Source organism: Sardina pilchardus, chromosome 23 (genome assembly GCF_963854185.1).
Source record: "Sardina pilchardus chromosome 23, fSarPil1.1, whole genome shotgun sequence".
Taxonomy (NCBI): Eukaryota; Metazoa; Chordata; class Actinopteri; order Clupeiformes; family Clupeidae; genus Sardina; species Sardina pilchardus.
In genome coordinates, this window is record NC_085016.1 from 30,073,990 (window position 1) to 30,094,457 (window position 20,468).

At 42.5% G+C, this 20,468-nt stretch overlaps 1 protein-coding gene across 8 annotated transcripts in view; it reads left to right on the forward strand.

The window, feature by feature from the left end:
* LOC134070816 (bromodomain adjacent to zinc finger domain protein 2B-like) overlaps nucleotides 1-20,468 on the forward strand; it is a 151,074-nt gene that overhangs the window by 121,634 nt on the left and 8,972 nt on the right. For 7 of the 8 annotated variants that reach the window (XM_062527267.1, XM_062527269.1, XM_062527270.1 and 4 more), the window contains 5 exons: nucleotides 3,320-3,624; nucleotides 6,410-6,542; nucleotides 14,355-14,501; nucleotides 14,713-15,068; nucleotides 15,338-15,481. In XM_062527267.1, the coding sequence (XP_062383251.1) occupies nucleotides 3,320-3,624; nucleotides 6,410-6,542; nucleotides 14,355-14,501; nucleotides 14,713-15,068; nucleotides 15,338-15,481 (1,085 nt within the window). The remainder of the gene's footprint in view (nucleotides 1-3,319; nucleotides 3,625-6,409; nucleotides 6,543-14,354; nucleotides 14,502-14,712; nucleotides 15,069-15,337; nucleotides 15,482-20,468) is intronic. The other variant, XM_062527272.1, reaches the window with a different exon arrangement.

Genomic DNA, 20,468 nt, shown 5'->3' on the forward strand with positions numbered 1-20,468 from the left:
CAGTCCTTGTTCGCGATTGAGTTTGAACTACTTTTTCTAGAAACACCAAATGCAAGAACGACGGAGCAAACTCCCAAGGTTGCGATGCAAGTTAGCATTTGAGGCTTTCTAGAAACGCACCCCAGAGCAGTGAATGCTGAAAGCTTAGACAGTGCTGTGCAGAGAATTAGACAAATAGGCTACATAAATTGGCTTTAGTATTCCTCATTTGTGTTTTCTCTCCATGTCAGATCAGATGATAACAAATTCTCCTACATTTCACTACACCGAGCAAGAGCGCTTTAGCCTAAGTCCTAATCGAACCTCGATTCCTCATGTCACAGTGTGCAACGCTACCCATTGAGCCACTCAGTTGCGGACACAAAGTGGAGCAGTATCTTTGCAACATGCTTTGACTGAGTCTGTATGAAAGTACGTAGCCTACATTCGCAAAGAGCAGAAACAATTGAATTTTATTTAGGCCTACAATGAGACGTTACATTCAGTTTACATGCAGTGGTTGTTTTGATTGTAGGTGGCGTTATTCAATTTCAATTTCAATTTAATTTCGCTTATAGAGCGCCAAAACATTACACATGTCTCATGGCGCTTTACAGAGTGTTTTGCATCCCTTAAGCCTATCTTACATTGACAGACTTTGCAAAGATTTGGAAAAGATTTTTGAAAGACTACCGTCTCAGACCCTCTCACATCTAAAGACAATTCATTGAGTTTCTAGTCACAGTCAAGTCACAGGCCAGTCTCAGTTTAGGATTTTGCAAAGACTGTGGGGTCACTATTTACAAGACTGCCGCTAGCTTCCTTCAAATTATTTCCATCGTGCAATAGGCTACACGTCATCATCAACAGGAACTCACATGATAGCCTACTCATATCAAAGTCATTTTTTCGCATTTCTGCAGCATTGTTTCATGTGTGACATCCCTAACAGATATAGAGCTGTTCTGTCACGTAGAATAATTAGACTAATAATTTATAAGAAATGAAATAACAAATAATTATATAAGCTACAGCTGTTGCCTATTTTGCCCCTTCCTGTTTCGTGTTGGAGCGAGGTCACTATTGGTCTTTAATGTTCACGTCACTATTTGCATGAGCCACGACTGAAAAGACTTCCGATAATATCAAACATGTTTGACATTGTCGTAACGGCAAAACTAGAAAAAGACTGCCTCCGACGGACTTCGCTAAGATTGGCACCTTACACTAATGATTTAGTTGACGGGAGCACGCCGCGATTCCAGTACAACTCCCATGATTTCCTCCCGATTTTGGAAATTTAGTCGCCGACTGTTAAAACAGACCAAAATCGTACAATGTAAGCCAGCCTTTAGTTGCAATGCACAATATTCCCTCGCATGACAGCTCCTGTAACCGCACGTTAATTTCACTACATCGCGACGTGAAATGCCACTAAAAGCGGTTTAAGAATAGGTCTTAGTGAGTTAGAGTCCTCTCGAATTATTTTAAGCTGTCCTAGGCTTAGGAGCTACTTTTAGGCTTAAAATGCTTCGTGAATTACTTTTAGTGAAAACAATTAGGAGTCCTAAAGCGCCAAAGTACTACAGCGAACTGTTCTGCCACCTCGTGGCGGTAAGTTGTAATACCGTTGTAATACATTTCACGCAGGGCGTGAATCACGCAAAGCGTTAGAGAAACGGCCATCACATTTCAACACCTACTGTATGTGCATGTTCTGTGTGTATTCTGTGTGTGTTCTCTTTCTTTCTCTCTCTCTCTGTGTCTGTGTGTGTGTGGTCTGTGTTATCTGTGTGTATTCTGTGTGTGTTCTCTCTTTCTCTCTCTCTCTCTCTGTGTGTGCCTGTGTGTGTGTGTGTGCATGTGTGTGTATGTGTGCGTGTGTGAGTGTGTGTGTGCGAGTGTGTGAGTGTGTGCGTGTGTGTGTGTGTGTGTGACTGTGCCTGCGTGTGTGTGTGAGTGTGTGCCTGCGTGTGTGTGTGTGTGTGTGATCTGATATTGGAGTGACAGTGACGGCAGAGAACATAGTGAACATATACACATAGAGACACATAAAATACACACACTCATAGACAGAGAAGCACTCATACACAAAAGCAAGCGCACACATGCACACACTCATTTACATACATAAAAGTTGCAGTAGGGGATGGAGTAGGCAATGGAAACAAAAGTGTGCTTGATATTTGCGGAGAGAATGTGCAGGACTGAGCGGCGGTCATTGTGTATCGCTTTGCGGTACATCTAGTTTTTCTGGCTTTTCTGGATATAAGTTACTTTTGTTGTGTGTTAAATTAAATAAACAGTTTAAATACAGTGCCAATGGAGGTCAAAGGTCACCATTTGTTGTGGTATCAGATGATCTCATGAATCTATGTACCATGTTTGATTATGATATGTTAAAGGATAGCTGAGAAATGGCCTTACTTCCTGTTTTGCGGCCATGGCGTCGTATTTGGATGGATGTCACAGTTTTGAATTAAAAAAAAAAAAGCTGTTTGACACATTTGCTCAGCTTGGCCTGAACCTTGGCCATCTACGGCAAGTTTTATAGGCCGTCACAGCTAAAAGCCTTTGAATTTCAAGAAGATGTTGAATGCATTCATGTGTCATGGTCTAAAGATAATCTGGGCAACATTTCGGAAAGATTAGACAACATTTGTGTCAAGAGAAGCCTTCTAAAGGTTTTTGATAAAATCAAAGATGGCAGAAAATCCAATATGGCTGAAAAATACATAAAATATACATTGAATTCGGCTTGGCCGAATGGATGAACAGGTCAAAAGTTAATAAACATTCATGCCTGTTCAAATTTGACCTATTGGTGGCGCTAGAGCTCTCCAGCTGGAGTTGCCTACATAGTATCACCACTTGAGCCCCAGTTACGGGTGGTCTGCTGTTAATTTATTACAATATTGGGGAGTTATTACATTATCAGGACCTGCGAAATGAAGGCTAACCTGATAATGTAATAACCTCCCGTTAATGCAATACGTTATTACATTATCAGTAAAAAGTTTATTACATTATTGGGAAATGCACTTTATTACATTATCGGGAAGTTATTACATTATCAGGTTCTACAGATCTTAAACAATTGTCAAGGAGTACTGCTAGGGTATAAGACTGGATCTCCTTCTAGTGCTCTTCAGTTTAATAGCCTTCATCAGAGCACATCGAAATGGTTGCCTCTAGGCTAGTGGCACGCTTTTTTTTCAAAACACGTAGGCATTTTGAAACATTTTCCAAAGATGGCCTTGTCCAGCCTTGAAGCCCTGCTCATCTGCATATCCCATTGATTTGTTGTCTTCCTCTCCCCCCCCCCCCTCTCCCTCTCTAGGGCTGGATATTTCCGGAGATCCAGTCGGAGCGTGAAGACCTGGTGTACTACGAGCACAAGAGCCCCTCAGCGGCGCCATCCGAGGGTGGGCGTGGGAACAGCGGCGGTGGGGAACGCAGCACGCTCGAGCGGCACCTGGACAACCCGCTGGACATCGCCGTGATCCGACTGGCAGAACTGGAGTGCCACATCGAACGAAGGTACCTGCAGAGCCCGCTGGGCAGTACCATCCAGATCAAGCTGGATAACGTGGGCACTGTCACGGTGCCCGGCCCCGCACTTTCCACGGGCGCTCGCGGGGAAGGGTAGGTCATTCCGTCCCGTCCGTCCTGTCCGTCCCCATCCGTCCTCCCCCTGCAGTCCCGTCTCGTGTCCATCTGTCCGTTGTACTCGCTCACGCGCATCTCTCCCTCCCTCTTTTTATCCTCCGCTGCTGGTCGTTTCTTTTTTGCTGTGGCGTTGGTTTGGAGCACAGCTTCTTCACCGACAGCCACGGCTGCTTGTGCTGAGGGAGTTCAAGCGCTGCTGCTGATGCTTGAGGGCCTCAGATTCCTTCATCCTCCTTTTATGTTGGAGTTTCTCTCTTTTTGTTGTTGTTTCCCGCAGCAAATCTGTGCATGGCTCACATGGAGGCTGTTTGTTTTTCATTTTGCAGTGCTTGTGGTGCTCCACCCCGTGCACTCTTTCCTTTTCTCCTTCTATCTCTTCAGCTGTGATGGCAGCACTCTGTGGTCAGTGTATCAAGTGGGGTCATCTTCTGCCTCATCAGCAATCATCTAGTCTTGCATTCCACTCGTTTGGATTGTCTTCATGTCAGGTTTTGTAAGAAGTTCGGACCTAGATGCTGAAATAAGTTCAAGAGTTTTAATTCAACAGAAAAAGTCAAAATATAATCCAACAAAGAACATCCCGTCAAACAGTGAAAAACTGAACAAAAATGCAGGCCCTAGGCCACAAAACTGAGCAGGCAAAAAAAACACTGACAAACCAGACCGCAGTCCAAAGAGTAGTCAAGAGACAGGCAAGGGTCAGGTCCAAATATCCAATTCGGCGAGTTCAAACAGGCAGGTTGGCAGACAGGCAAAAGCGGGTAGTTCACAGAGGTAAGATATGCTCAGACAAAAGGCTGGGACAATTTGACAAACTGGGGCTGATAGAACACAGAAGAAGGCCAAAATGGCCGACAGTGACAACAGGGAGTGAAGCATGTCAGGTGGGGGCGGAGTCACCACCCCAAAACAAACAACAGCACATGGCCGTAAACGCGCAAAATGTCCAGCAGGTGTCCATGAACACATGCAGGGATACTGACACTTCACTGGTGAAACATATATTTCCTGAGGACATGTAATAATTACTATTATAAAGCTTCTGTATTTCCATGTTTAAGGCGAGACACGGCAGTTGAAAACATTGTTTTTGTGACCTCCGGTCAATTTCGAGATTTTGTGCTAGTTTGCTACCTTAGCATGTATTCTACCACCCTACTACAACAACAAAGTCCGATTTGCACATTTAGGTGTTTATTTCACGAACTTTTGTGTGCTCGCGCCTATGTATTTCTCCACATTTTCTCAAAAGTTCCCATTCTAAAATGTCATGTACTCCCGCGACCGTGATTCAAATCATATCGTGTCTCACACCGTTGGAAAGCCCTGCTCCTCCTGCATAACGCTGTGCAATCCAAATATGGACATTTCCTTTGTATTGGCAACCAATCGCGAAAGTTCAAAGACGAGTCTAAGCTGAGAACGAATCTCATTGGCTGTGTTTCAAGGCTGTTTTCTCAAAACTAGTTATTTGCGGTTTTGAGTCATTTTCCGCTAGATACTTCTCAGCCTCTGTAGCACCTATCTACACCAAACTTTCCAGTTATACACTTAACAGTATTCTGAAGACATTTACAGAGGGATTTGTTAATACATCATTCCTGGCCTGATTTATGTGACATGTTAATCAAAAAAGCATGGCAAAAATCGTTTTTTTAAGGCTATGGACAGTATATTTGGATTTCCTATGCAATGAAAGCAGATGTCCTGAAATCCTTCTGTAATTTTATTGTAATCTTGTTTGTAAACAACATGCAATAATTTTGCACCTGGCTTTATCATATGCTCAGATCTATCTACCGGAAATATATGCAAAATCATGCATATTTAATGAGATAATGCCTCATTTGCATAATTAAACATACACATTTCAAAAACTTGTAATACATTTTTTTCTCATACTTGTGTAAGTAATCAACTGAGGAAGTTTCATGGTGATACCTATTATTTAAAATTTTTACCCTATTCAACTGTAGTGTCTCGCCTTAATATTACTATCATTGAATCATTGAAACTGTAATGCTATGGGATTCTATCAGTTTTGTCTCAGTCCTTCAGTGACAAACAGGTATAGAGTATATACTACATAGAATGCTTCAGTAATCTAGGCAAAGTCGTTCATCTCATGAAGTCTTCTTGATCCTTTAATGTCAGACACAGGGTGGTGCTGTGTTTCTTGATGGCCTCAGACCTGCTAATTTTGTTGGCTTTCTTTCCATTTGGTGTTTTTGTCTCTCTTAGAGTGCTTTGCATCTCGCTTGCTGCGGCTGGCTGCCTAACTGTTTAGCGTATACGTGGCACTTTTGGGAGCCTGCTCGGATTTAACCTCTCTCTTGGAGTGTTCTTTTGTTGCCTCTGCATGGTGTGTCAACTTGTCGTTCCACAACGGTGGCGGCTGGCATAAACGTTCCAACACTTCACCCATTCTGTGTATGCCAACTCCTGGGCCTTGGTGTGGCATGTGTCACCTGTAGTTTGTGTGCATCTTCATGTGTTTGTATGTGACCAGATGGCACCTTACTGTCATAGACTATACAGTGTATGTGCTTCCTTTTGGTCAAGCTCTACATTGTTGTGTAAAACACTGTATCGTTTGTCTTTATACATATGGGATCATACTGGGGCTAGACAGATATTTATTTTTGTCACAATTATACTACTCTTAAGTTATGAGTTTGTCTCTAATCCTGCCCCAAATCTTTGTGTTTGTGTGTGTGTGTGTGTGTGTGTGTGTGTGTGTGTGTGTGTGTGTGTGTGGCAGCGAGGAGGAGGTGGCTCCGGGTCTGAAGGTCTGGAGGAAGGCCCTGAGTGAGGTCAGGAGCTCCTCCCAGCTGGCCATGTGCCTGCAGCAGCTACAGAAGTCCATCGCCTGGGAGAGGTCCATCATGAAAGTGGTAAGTGTAAGAGTGTGTGTGTGTTTTTGGCAGAACTGCTGTCTTATTTTCATTATTTTGATGTTGTACAGCTAAACTTGTAAATAAAACTGGAAAAAGATTTTTTTTTTTTTAAATGGGTTTTGATTTCAGGATGTAAGACAAAAAAAGTAGCTATTTCAAAGGGGTATGATGACGTTCTATAGGCACTGTAGGTGGGACCAGAGCCGGAGAGTACTTTGTAGGCAAGTGTTAGAGTTTTGAATTTGATGCGGGTGGCCAATGGGAGCCAGTGTAGCTGGATGAGGTTGGTTGTAGACCAAACGTGCCGCTGCATTCTGGATAATTTGAAGGGGTTTCACTGTGCAGGCTAGAAGACCTGTCTGGAGGGCATTACAGTAGTCAAGTCGTGAGATGGCTGTTGTCTGTACCAGGAGTTAGGTAGCATCTTGAATCAAGTAGGACCTGATTTTCCGTATGTTGTATAGTGTGTAATGGCACGACCTGGCTACTGAGGCTACATGATCGGAGAAGGTTAGTTGGTTGTTGAGAACAACTCCTAAATGTCTTGCAGTCCTGGTAGGTTCAACAGACAAGGAGTCAATCTTGATGTTGATGTCATGATGTATGGTAGGTTTGGCTGGGAGGACCAGCAATTCTGTTTTTGAGAGGTTTAGCTGGAGGTGGTGTGCCTTCATCCATGTTGATATGTCTGATACAGTGGGTACAGGTTGAGAATGCACCTTTTCCCGCGAGACTCCCGAAGAGATCCCGCAGGCTGTCAAGCCGATTTTTTTTGAGGCTAAGGCAATGTACCCAAACAACCACCAGGTGGCAGAAAGTTTCAACCCGCATTTCAACATTTAATGATGAAGACCGCATATCCGTCAATAGTCGACTCCTAAATCTCATTTAATCATTAGAATGAAGGTGATGACTGGCGAAATTGATCAAACGACGTTTCAATAAACCATTGTTGAAATGAATGAAAATGGTTATAGAAAATTGCCTACTGCCTAACGCCGACACAGCTGATTCTTTGATTAATTCTAAGCTGTTTTGATGTAGGGGATGGGTAAACTGGCGCGCTACAAACATGCTACCAATCAAATGTAATATTAGTAGGACTAGCCTACTTAGACACTTTAGTCATAGGCAACGTTGCCATGTTAATTTGGGCTAGAAGTGCTTGCTTGTGGTGGCGCTCCTGTCCGCTGCTTCTCCCGAATTGTGTTTGGCAAATTTGGTATTGGGGGAAACGCGGAGAAACGAGATGGTCAGTCCTCGTATTTTTTCTTCACGTTTCGGCTAAGTAATAAGTAATAAAGTCTTCTTCCGTATTGAACAGACGCTCGGCATGTCAGATTGCAGTTGCAGAGTTTTTGAATGTTTTACAACCCAGCTGGTATCCGCTGTTCATTCCGACATATCCCCACTCGGCGGTATTTAACTTTTTTTTTTTCAAACAACGTGCCATTCCGACATGAGGTCATTAATAGGCTATTAATGTCATAACTATTAGGCTATCATTAGGCTTACTATGCATGGCTGTAGGCAGCTATGAGGCCACTGAGATCTGGACCTCATCGGTTTTGAGAGCTGGAAATACATGTGTTTGCTAAATATCGGTATATTGTTGTGAATGTTGCGTTCGCGACTCGGGGAAGTGAAAGCAGTTCTGTATAGACATTGCAAGTTTTCATGGTGATCATCGGCGCAGCTGTAGCTGATTGTGAAAGCCGATTGGAAATACATAAGTTTAGAGCGAACGTTTCTATGTTTGCCATGGTAGACAAAAACACTCAAATAAAACAATAGCCTAAAAAATAATTGTAGTGCGTAATGGACACGGCTCTATATCCTAAATAATTTTCGAGGTTCGCCATTTGGTAATATGACCTATCCTTGCTGACAATAATTTAGATTGAGCACAGACATCGATCCTTTTGTGTTGTGAAACCAGACGAAGTGACAAAGAAATCATAATGTCATATAGCTTCGGCTACCATGACTCTCGTTAGATTTACTCATGAAACCGCTATCAGAACGATATGGCACGCATGTCAGATGAAAGAGGAGATTTAGAGCTATCCACAGATACCAAATACAACCTTCTAGGCCATAAAACAGACGAAGTGACAGCAAAATAATAACTTCATTTAGCTCCACTTACCCCATGTTTTTGTGTGGCATAATAGCCTACCGGTATGTTCATAATCCAACATGTTTCTCTATGGCAAGTCACGTTCATAATACGGTTTTGAGATCCTAGCAAACTCCTGTATGGTATCCAATTCAAGACTCATATTGCATCCATATTTGTTTGACAAATAAACACTTTTTTGCCTTTACTTTGTTCATTCCAATGCAGTAAAAAAATATTATAGAGAATCATCATCTGTGCACGTCATGTGTGCTACCATGCAAACAAGTCAGGTCAGATCAGCTGGTGTCACAAATATGGAGCGCAAAAAGTGTCAAAAAGTCATTTCTCATCACTAAATAAAAATTGCCATTTATTTCTGGAAGGCACACACCACATATTTCTGTAAATTGCTCAGCCCCAAAGTATACCTCCACCATGGTTTTTATATTGTAATTTTCATGACAGTCAGGCCTACACAACCATGTAAGTTATGTTGAGCTGTCAGCTTGCCGTGGTGAGATACACGTCAAAATGTAAGAATTTGTATAGTATGCTTTTTACATTTTTATTATTTAAAAATCTAAATCAAATCAATGCAAGTATTTATACATGATATTGTGGCAGATCTGGGTAGCCTAGACTGCTGAAAAAAACAATATGTAACATGTGTGAATGGCACTTACAGTGACCAGGATAAATGCTTCTAGTGAAAATGCCCTTAAAACAGCTTAGGGCTCATAGGGTTAAACTGACTTCCCCAATGCTTCCCCGCAGCACATTACATTTTAAAAGCATATAATAGGCCTATAGGATGAACAAAGTCTATTGAGGACGACTGCCTCCCTCCCCCCTCTCTCTCGACAGACACTTGAGCCTGACACTAGGGCTCGGGATCATGACATCAAAACTTTGCGGGCACAGCCATATTGGCAGCTTCACTCCTTAGTTTACTATGGATTACTATGGATTTACTCCCGCCTATTAGTGTGTTCCTGTTACTTAGTTTTTGCCTTCTTGGTCGTATGTTGTTGTGTAGTGGGGTGTAACAGTGCAAACCACGATCGCAAGAGGAAAAGAATAAATCACTACTATATTTCTGCTTCTTGTCTTGTGCATCTGAATGAATGGATATTACGTTCGGTGCGCTACCAAATGGCGGCAATATTCCTAGAATGCAAGACGTGTGCCCGAGCCCTATTATGTAAATGTAAAACTGTGTGTGTGTGTGCGCTGAACCACGAATTCACATATTAACTTTTCTTTTCAGCAGACATCACAAACATAAAAAAAATCGCAAAAAAATCATTTTGTTAATAAAACAGTGCCTTTCGTCTTGATGGGTTCAGGAGAGGTTTGTGAAGTGGGTTTTGAACCCCGGTCGCTGGCGTGCGGTATAGATGCCTCAACCAGTTGCGCCACAGTTCAAGAGTTATTACCATTGCGCTTAGCATACATTTTAACACTTGCCAACAAATATAAGGGATTCAGTCAGTCGAGTTCATTTATTTGCGGCATGCACTTGAAACGCCGATCAAAAGTTCTGACATGTTAAACTGACGTTAGTCATTAATTCACCACATGATAAAATGCTGTCATATACCTTGACGCACAGTAGCCTACGGTAGTCTATGCCTATCTCTGAATCAACATGAACATGCATAACGAGATCCATATAAGTTGCTAGAAACGTATTTTGCGGATCTAGGCCTACTAGTTGATGGTTACAATGAATCACCCTCACTGCCCTATCTCATATCTGACCATCTGACCATCTATCTCATATCTCATATCTGATTCTCCATGCATGTAGCCTACGGTTATAAGTAAAGTGACAAGCATAGGCATGTATTAAAGAGATTTCTGTTAAATACATTTTATTTTCAGTTGTCAAAAGTGGTGGGGTCAAAATCTGTGATAAGTGCTGGGTACATGTAGCCTACCCAGCGTCGCCGGTTAAAATGAACATGCCTCCGTTTTAAAATAGCGTACACATTTCTAAGTATTCCTAGCATATACAGTGAGGAGCATATGTATTTGATACCATGCTAAAACAGGAATATAAAATCATCATTTGACAATTGATCTTAATGCCTTAATTAAAAAAAATGAGTAAAAATAAAACCGCCAAGGACACCAATTTTCTTTGTGATTGAAGAATGTTTCGTAAATAAATAAATGTTTTCCTTAAATGCTAAGGGAAGGAAGTATTTGACCCCCTATGTAACCCTATGGGAATTTAACACATAGGGTTAACATAGCCAGGCAGATTTTTATTTTTTAAAGGCCAGCTATTTCATGGACCCAGGATATTATGCATCCTGATAAAGTTCCCTTGGCCTTTGGAATTAAAATAGCCCCACATCATCATATACCCTTCACCATAGCTAGAGATTGGCATGGTCCTTTTTCCAATAGGCCTATTAGCCTGTTTGATTTGCATTGAGCTCAATGAGCATCAAACAGGCTAATAGGCCTACTGGAAAAAGCTCCATGCCAATCTCTAGATATGGTGAAGGGTATGTGATGATGTGGGGCTATTTTAATTCCAAAAGCCAAGGGAACTTTATCAGGATGCATAATATCCTGGATCCATGAAATAGCTGGCCTTTAAAAATAAAAAACTGCCTGCCCCTATGTTAACCCTATGTGCTTAATTCCCATAGGGTTACATAGGGGGTCAAATACTTCCTTCCCCCTAGCATTTAGGAAGAACATTTATTTATTTACGATACGTTCTTCAATCACAAAGAAAATTGGTGTCCTTAGCGGTTTTATTTTTACTCATTTTTTGAATTAAGGCAATAAGATCAATTGTCAAATGATGATTTTATATTCCTCTTTTTAGGAAACTTTAGCATGGTATCAAATACATTTTCTCCTCACTGTAAATGTAGCCTAAATGTCCATCTTGTCCATCTCTTTCATCCTCGCCTTGACAATAATAGCCTATTCACGGAAATGCGGTCTTGTAACCGTAATGAATTAATCTAAGGTTGCCTATCGAGTCTTTCAGGTTGAATTGATTTCCTTCTCATAGGCCTATAGGCGATTTTCTAAAACCATTTTCATTAATTTCAACAATGGTTTATTGAAACGTTGTTTGATTAATTTCGCCAGTCATCACCTTCATTTTAATGATTAAATGAGACGGATTAAATGAGACGGATATGCGGAGCATTTCTCTCCCTCTCCATTGACCAAAATGTTGCTCTGGCATCTCTGCTGGACTGACTGAGTTATAGGCTACGTCGAGTGAGAGAGCTGTGAGGTAGGCTGTAAAACATTCGAAAACTCTGCAACTGCAATCTAACATGCCGAGCGTCATGTCTCTTTTCTCCGCTTGTCACCAGCGCGGTGTCTTCGGGTTTTTCCGGGTTTTCCGGCATGAGCCAAACCTTCATATTATTAGGGCGGTCTTATGTTGCCCCCTTGCGGTTTCAGTTTTAATTACAAAGTCCCGAACCTTCGGGATTCCCGATGTGCGGCAAAGAAAGGAGCATTCTCAACCCGTACCATCTGTATAAGAGGCAATCTGAGATTCGTGTCACGACCAAGGGGTCATCAGGTGGAAAGGACAGATAAAGCTGTTTGTCATCTGCATAGCAGAGGTATGAGAAGCCATGCGAATAGATGATCTGTCCCAAGGAGGTAGTGTAGATAGCAAAGAGAAGGGGGCTCAGCACTGAGCCCTGGGGAACCCCTGTGGAGAGGAAGTGAAGTGCGGACAGCTGTCCAAGCCATGATACATTGACCCTCATTTATCCTCAAATCTTACCGACATTCGTTGTCCTTGGGGTCAATTTGACCCCAACTAAATAAACCCTCAAAAATGATCATAATTCATATTGTTACTCTTTTTTTTTTTTTTTTGTGGTAGGTACTTAACAAGAGTGTAATAACCACCATCAAAAGCCCTACAAAACAATCCCACCCCCCCCCCCCCCCCCCACATCCCTTTATGAACCCTGGAACCCTGGCTGGCAATATTGTCTTTTTTACTTTTTCAGTCCTGCCAAAATAACAATATGTAATATGTACTTGTATATGTTTTAATGATAATAACTGCATGTTCTCATACTATAACAATAATAATATCCATAATGTGTCAAATATTCATTTACCTCATGTTCCATAAAAATGGGGTCAAATTGACCCCAAGAACACCAATGTAACAAATATTTGTACAGGACATTGGAAACAAGTCAAGTCATGAATCAAACAAAACAAAAAAGTGAACCATATATTTTATGATGTTAAACATTGCTTGGGGTCAAATTGACCCCAAGGACAACATGAGGGTTAAACGAGCGTCCTGTGAGGTAGGATTCAAACCAGGAGAGAGCTGAGCCAGAGATGCCTATGTTTGAGAGTATAGAGGGAAGGGTGCCATGATTTACCATGTCAAAGGCAGCCGATAAGTCAAGCAGAATGATTACTGATGACCGAGCGGTCATCCTGGCCTCCTTTAAGGCTTCTGTTGCAGACAGCAGAGCTGGTTCAGTGGAGTGGCCGCTTTTGAACCCAGATTGATTTGGATCCAGAAGACTGTTCTGTGAGAGGAATTCAGAGAACTGCTCGCTCTATACCTTTGGATAGGAAAGGCAGGAGCGAGACAGGACGGTAGTTCTCAACTTGAGTCAGGTTGAGTGAAGGCTTCTTAAGTAAAGGTGTAACCTGGGCCATTCTGAACGCTGCTGGGAACGTGCCGGAGGTTAGGGAAGCATTGATCACATGTGTGATAGCTGGTGTGATGGTCGGGCTGATGGACTGAAGCAGGCTTGTAGGTATAGGGTCCAACGCACATTTGGTAGGACTCCTACATGTCAGTAGTCTAGCTACCTCACTCTCGGAGAGAGGTGCAAATGTTAAAAAAGATGTTCCAGCAGCCACCAGAGGTTGTGAGGGTTTAATATATGAGCCTGTCGTGTCTTATGGAGAGAATTGACTGCTGATTGCTGCCACTTTGTAAAAAATGAGGCAAGGGTATCCGCAGTAAGGTTGGACGCAGGAGGAGGTGGCTGAGGGTTGAGTAGCGATTTGAAAGTTGAAAAAAGTTTCTGGGGGTCAGCAATGAAGTCAGTTTTGTTGACTACAGATTGGCAGTTCCATAAGCCCATGGAGTAGGAAGTTTTGGTAGGTGAGGACTGTTTGAGTTGCTTGAGGTTAGTGAGGTCTGCCCCTTTTTGCATGATGTGGTTTTCAGCGATGGCCGGAGCAAACGTCTAGCTCGGTGAACTTGCACAGGTAAACTTGCTTGTCTTGATCTCGTTTGTCTTAAATGAAGGCGGCTGAAACGAAGGCTGATGCTTTCGCTGACGCTTCAGCCACAGCTTCTATTGTTATGCTGATTGAAAATTAAGTGCAGCTGTTCGCACTAAGTGAATTAGTGTAGACCGCCCCCTCTCGTCGGCACAGCTAGATTGTTCAAAAAGGGTGTGAATATGTTCACTGTAATTCCGGTAGCTCTCATCTGACTGAAACTTGCAGGTTAAGTGCCCTTTCCCTTCCAGCTGTTTCAAACAACAACAGTCCAATTCTAGTGAATTGGAGAGGCAAGGCCAGTAGAATTTCTAGATGTGTTGCTGTTTGTCGCACTGCAGCTGTTGTCATTATGGCAAAATTATACTTTTGTAGACCACAGTTCAATGTAGATTATGCGTAATCAGGTTGTGTGTGTGTGTGTGCAGTACTGTCAGATCTGCAGAAAGGGAGATAATGATGACCTGCTCCTGCTATGTGATGGCTGTGACAAGGGCTGCCACACCTACTGCCACAAGCCCAAGATCTTTAATATCCCTGAGGGAGACTGGTACTGCCCAGCCTGCATCACCAAGGTAACGCGCACACACACACACACACACACACACACACACACACACACACACACACACACAGTAGCACAAACATCCAGACAAAAAGGATGTCTCATCTATAGGAAGGAAGACCGGACACACTTCTGTGAGGTAAAGCAGATAGCTCATCCACCTGGATTCACCCCATTGAGTTGTTTTACAATAAAGTAGCTCTTCATTGTCTGTGTCTCAGGCCAGCACCCCATCTCCCAATAAGAATAAAAAGCCGCAGACCAAGTCGCCAGCCCTAGCAAAGAAGAGTAATGAGGGGGCCAAGCGCAACACCAACAGCAACAACAAGCAGCCAAAGCCCACCGAGGAGGAGGCTGCTGATGCTGCTGCTGCTACTACTGTCGCCGCTGTCACCACTGTGATCGCCACAGGGGCTTCAGCAGGGGCCACAGCTGGGCCCAGCACCCCGCCAAAAAAGGGGGCCAAGGATCCCAAGAAGAGCTCCCCACCTCCGGCCACCGCCAAACAGGAGAGTCCAGTGTGTGTGAAGCGCGCCAAGACAGCCCGGGACAACAACCGGGATCTGGGGCTGTGCAGGTGTGTGAATGAGTCTGCATCAGTGATCTAGCCAGATATTTGCACATATCGGTTTAACCATGTCGCCATCACCACAGCCATTGCATGCCATTGTGATTGGATACTGGGGTTTTTGGTAATTCGGAAACGGATGTCAATGGTATCCTTTCCAGACTGCAGAGGAAATTCAAATTTCGAGTTAATCTGGACTCATCCAGGCTATCAGTGATTTCACTAGGGATGTGTTTGCTTGACTGTTTGCGTATGTGTGTGTGTATGTGTGTGTGCAGGGTGTTACTAGCAGAGCTGGAGCGTCACCAGGACGCCTGGCCTTTCCTGTCTCCTGTCAACCAGAAGTCTGTTCCTGGATACCGCAAGGTCATCAAGAAGCCCATGGACTTCTCAACCATCCGCGAGAAGCTAGTTAGCAGCCAGTAAGTGTTGTGATCCACAATTACACACACACACACACATAGGGATGGGTATTGATACGTTTGTTTGGTAACACTTGACGGGTTCGTTCATAACACATTCATAACAGCTGTCATGAACTGCACATGAAGCATTCATAACTGTTTCATGAAGCATGACTCAACATTCATACCAACCCTTTCATGAATGTGGAAGACAAAACGTCAAAAACTTGTCAAAGTAAACCGTCAAGTAAAGTGTTACCATAAATATCGATGGCATTATTGATTCTGCCTATCAATCCAATTCCTTATCAATTCTCTTATCGATTTCCAAAAAATGTAGGTGCACCCACATTTTTCATTGCATCGCCTTTAAGGCGAGACACGGCAGTTGAAAACATTGTTTTTGTGACCTCCGGTCAATTTCGAGATTTTGTGCTAGTTTGCTACCTTAGCATGTATTCTACCACCCTACTACAACAACAAAGTCCGATTTGCACACTAGCATAGATCATTGAATCGGATTAGACCGTTAGCTTCTCGCCTGCTAGCATCATGCTTACAAGTGACTAAGATTTCTGGTAATTTTCCCATTTAAAACGTGTCTCTTCTCAAATTAGAAAGTGCAATAAGACCAACTGAAAATGAAACCTGCCGTTTTTCTAGGCTGATTTGACACGGAACTACACTCTCATCTGGCGTAATAATCAAGGCAAGTTGCAAACGTACCATGGGCGCAATGATATCTGAAAATAATCCCCATAGTCAACAAGCAGGAAGTAGTGCGTGATATCACTGCGCCCATGGTACGTTTGCAACTTGCCTTGATTATTATGCCAGATGAGAGTGTAGTTTCGTGTCAAATCAGCCTAGAAAAACGGCATTCATATAATGTGAATGATTTTTTAACAATAGGGCGTAGAAAAAGCTTACTTTATTTGAAACACAATTAGGAATATACATATTCTTTATAAAGAATTACAAAGATTTATACAGTATGTATATAATATAATTCTTTATATATTCTATACTGACATTTATGATATTCATGACATTCATGACTATTCATATTACAACTCTGCCTCTTTAATTCAGCTGTCGGTTTGAAGCCTCAAATTGTAAACAAAGTAGCATAGTTGGCTAGCTTATACTGCCCTACAAAGCAAAAAGGCAGTAACTGCCAACTGAAAAAACAGAAAAAAATGACCTTAAAGTTATCCTGCTGTCCAGTCTAAGTAGTTGTAGGTGAATTATTGGACATGTGGAGGTTTTGTTACTTAACATTAACTTATTTTTGGTAAATATCAATCTTCATAACAAGTTGAATGTTATGAAAATTATAATTAAAAAAAATAGACCAAAAACGCAGTTACTGCCTTCTTACTTTGTAGGGCAGTATAGTCTACTGGTTGGACTGTTCAGTTTCCCCATGTGTGTTTCAAGGTAGGCTGGGACAGGCCCTTTTGAGTCTTAGAGTTGGAAAACATTGAGATGATCAGTCAACTTGAATGCAAGAGTTTCAATCAAATGTGTGCGGTATGCTATGATGCTAACCGAATTTAATTATAATTTAGCTAGTCGTCTTCTATGCGTCATTGCTTTCACGATTGTGAATGTGCATGTCGAGGTGCGGGTGTCCATTGAGCGCGCACGAGAGAGGGAGAGGGAGAGAGAGCGGGCCAAGGAGAGGGGGTTACTTCTATACAGTTTGGTAAAGTTGCACGCATAGTCTACAACTAAAACTTGTGAAGGAAACGTATGCTTTCACACGAGCAGCGTCAAGTGCACCTAGAATTTTTTTGCCCTGGACCGGCAACATTAGCACCCCTCCGTAGGCTGTCGAACACATGGAACTCTTGGAGCTTAATCCCATGCTTCACGGACAGATATTTTGACATATTGCTGGTATTACTACCCTTACACGATAACAATACTACACTGGTTGCAGACGGCAGAATTTTCATCACGTTTAGTGAAATGGAGCCAGGCTTTGGATCTCTTCCTCTTCTCCGTGATGGTGGCTGCTTCGTGGTTGACTTGAAGTATGAGTCCTCGTCGCAGAGGGCGTGACGTACAGTGGGTACGGGTTGAGAATGCACCTTCTCCCGCGGGACTCCCGAAGAGATCCCGCAGACCGTCAAGCCGATTTTTTTCGAGGCTAAGGCAATGTACCCAAACAACCACCAGGTGGCAGAAAGTTTCATCCCGCATTTCAAAATGATGAAGACCGCATATCCGTCAATAGTCGACTCCTTAATCTCATTTAATCATTACAATGAAGGTGATGACTGGCGAAATTATTCAAACGACGTTTCAATGAACCATTGTTGAAATGAATGAAAATGGTTATAGAAAATCGCCTACAGCCTAACGCCGACACAGCTGATTCTTTGATTGATTCTAAGCTGTTTTGATGTAGGGGATGGGTAAACTGGCGCGCTACAAACATGCTACCAATCAAATGTAATATTAGTAGGACTAGCCTACTTAGACACTTTAGTCATAGGCAACGTTGCCATGTTAATTTGGGCTAGAAGTGCTTGCTTGTGGTGGCGTTCCTGTCCGCTGCTTCTCCCGAATTGTGTGGCAAATTTGTCAGCAATCAGCTTAAATGTCAAATCATATTTATTTCTCTTTGTCGCCATGGTATTGGGGGAAATGCGGAGAAACGAGAAATTAGGTCCGGTGATCTGATAATTTGCTGCGCAATTGACCAAGCAACCGCGGACCGACAGAAAAAGAAAGCAAACGTTGCTGCGGAAATGCTTGCTAATTTGATGTGTTTAAACATAGAGCCATACAATTAGGTGTGTCTGTTATTATGATAATTTTCGAGCATAACTGCTTGTCCATAGCTCAGTGACAGGTGTTAATAGCCTTGCCATAAGCACTGCTGCAGGTGCTTCTTTTATTATGCGGTTAGAGCATAAGCGCTTACTCATATAGACTATAACTCAGGGACAGGTGCAAAACCACCAACTGGGATGGATCGAAGGGCAAGCAAGCACTGCCACACAACGTGAAGGCCTTTGTGTTGTCAACACTAAACAGAAAGTTTCCTACGATGGGGAGAAGTGGCCGCAAGGACTGCATCGATAAGATCAACGAATACAGTAATGTTTTACAACCCAGCTGGTATCCGCTGTTCATTCCGACATATCCCCACTCGGCGGTAGGCCTAGGCCTATTTAACTTTTTTTTTTCAAACAACGTGCCATTCCGACATGAGGTCATTAATAGGCTATTAATGTCATAACTATTAGGCTATCATTAGGCTTAGGCTACTATGCATGGCTGTAGGCAGCTATGAGGCCACTGAGATCTGGACCTCATCGGTTTTGTGAAAGCCGATTGGAAATACATAAGTTTAGAGCGAACGTTTCAACTATGTTTGCCATGGTAGACAAAAACACTCAAATAAAACAATAGCCTAAAAAATAACTGCATGCGTAATGGACACGGCTCTATATCCTAAATAATTTTCGAGGTTCGTCATTTGGTAATATGACCTATCCTTACTGACAATAATTTAGATTGAGCACAACTAAAGTTGCACGAAGGCAAAATACAGTCCTAAAAGCCTATTCTATATAGCCTGGCCAATATTGTAGATGTGCAAAAGCAGCATTTGCGTGCGTGCTTGCCGGTGAGGTGTAGCCTACAAAAATGAGCATAACATCTGATTATTAAAGTATGGCTATAGGATATAGGCTGAGTTGGTTTAAAATTCAAGTGTAGTAAAAAAGTTTGTGCACATCCCCGGTCAAGGTGCAGAACAAGAGTATAGGCTAAATCATAGAAAAATTGAAAAAGGTTCGCACACTTGAAATCCTTCTTTTTCGATTTGATTTTATTTTCGTGTGGTCTTCTTCAGATTAAAATTCAAGTACGTGCGCTATTTAACCCCTCGAGACCGACTGCAGTCTGCTGACACAGCCAGACGACTCTCCCAACCCATTCATTCGTTTTGGCCGATATAACCCATTCATTCGTTTTGTGCGTATATAGATTCCTGCATGCTGCATTACCGTGACCCTTAGCCTACCTTGTGGATGATTTTTTCTCATTGGAATACAGCAGGACAGAATGCCTTTTATCTAACAAACGCAAAAGCTGAGATTGTTGGAAGGACTAGGCTACTCAACAAACTTGTTTTTCGTTTCTGGGAGATCTCGTTATCGTTTTGGATTGTCGGATTTTTATACTTATTGTTTGGACTTATGGACAATGAACCTTGAGGGGTGGTTGTTAGTGCTTTACAACGCTTTGTGTTAATAAGTGTCGGTCCTCCTATCCTTCAACTCACTGCGCGATGCAGTTGCGCATAGTGGCCACGAAGTCATTAACTGTTTACGACACAATACATGATATTTGTTTTTTTCGTTTCTTAGATTTAATGCATGTTTGACATGTAAACAGGCCTTCAGTCCGTTAACTTAAGGCCTTCTTTTGCATGGGGTTGCTCGCATCCGCCCGTAACCTAGACTATTATGTGCGTAGTGGCTGCATACTCTTGATTATAATAAGAGGCAAATTGTTACAGGACAACTTAAACTGACTTCCCCAATGCTTCCCCGCAGCACATTACATTTTAATATAGGCTAATATAGGATGAACAAAGTCTATGCTATATTAAATCCAGTAGCCTAATAATTCTATGTGCCACGTCCGATTTCGCAAGTGATGTAGTAGGCTACGTTTAAACATCGACAACGTCTGTGAGACTACCCATTTCATGAAGAGCAATTGTCTTGTGCGATCATTCCCCCTCCCCCACACTTGTCTAACCAGTTCACTAGACATTATAGCCTACCTATATGCGGCATTGAGGACGATTGCCTCCCTCCCCCCTCTCTCTCGACAGACACTTCCTGACACTAGGGCTCGGGATCATGACATCAAAACTTCGCGGGCACAGCCACATTGGCAACTTCACTCCTTAGTTTACTATGGATTACTATGGATTTACTCCCGCCTTTTAGTGTGTTCCTCTTACTTAGTTTTTGCC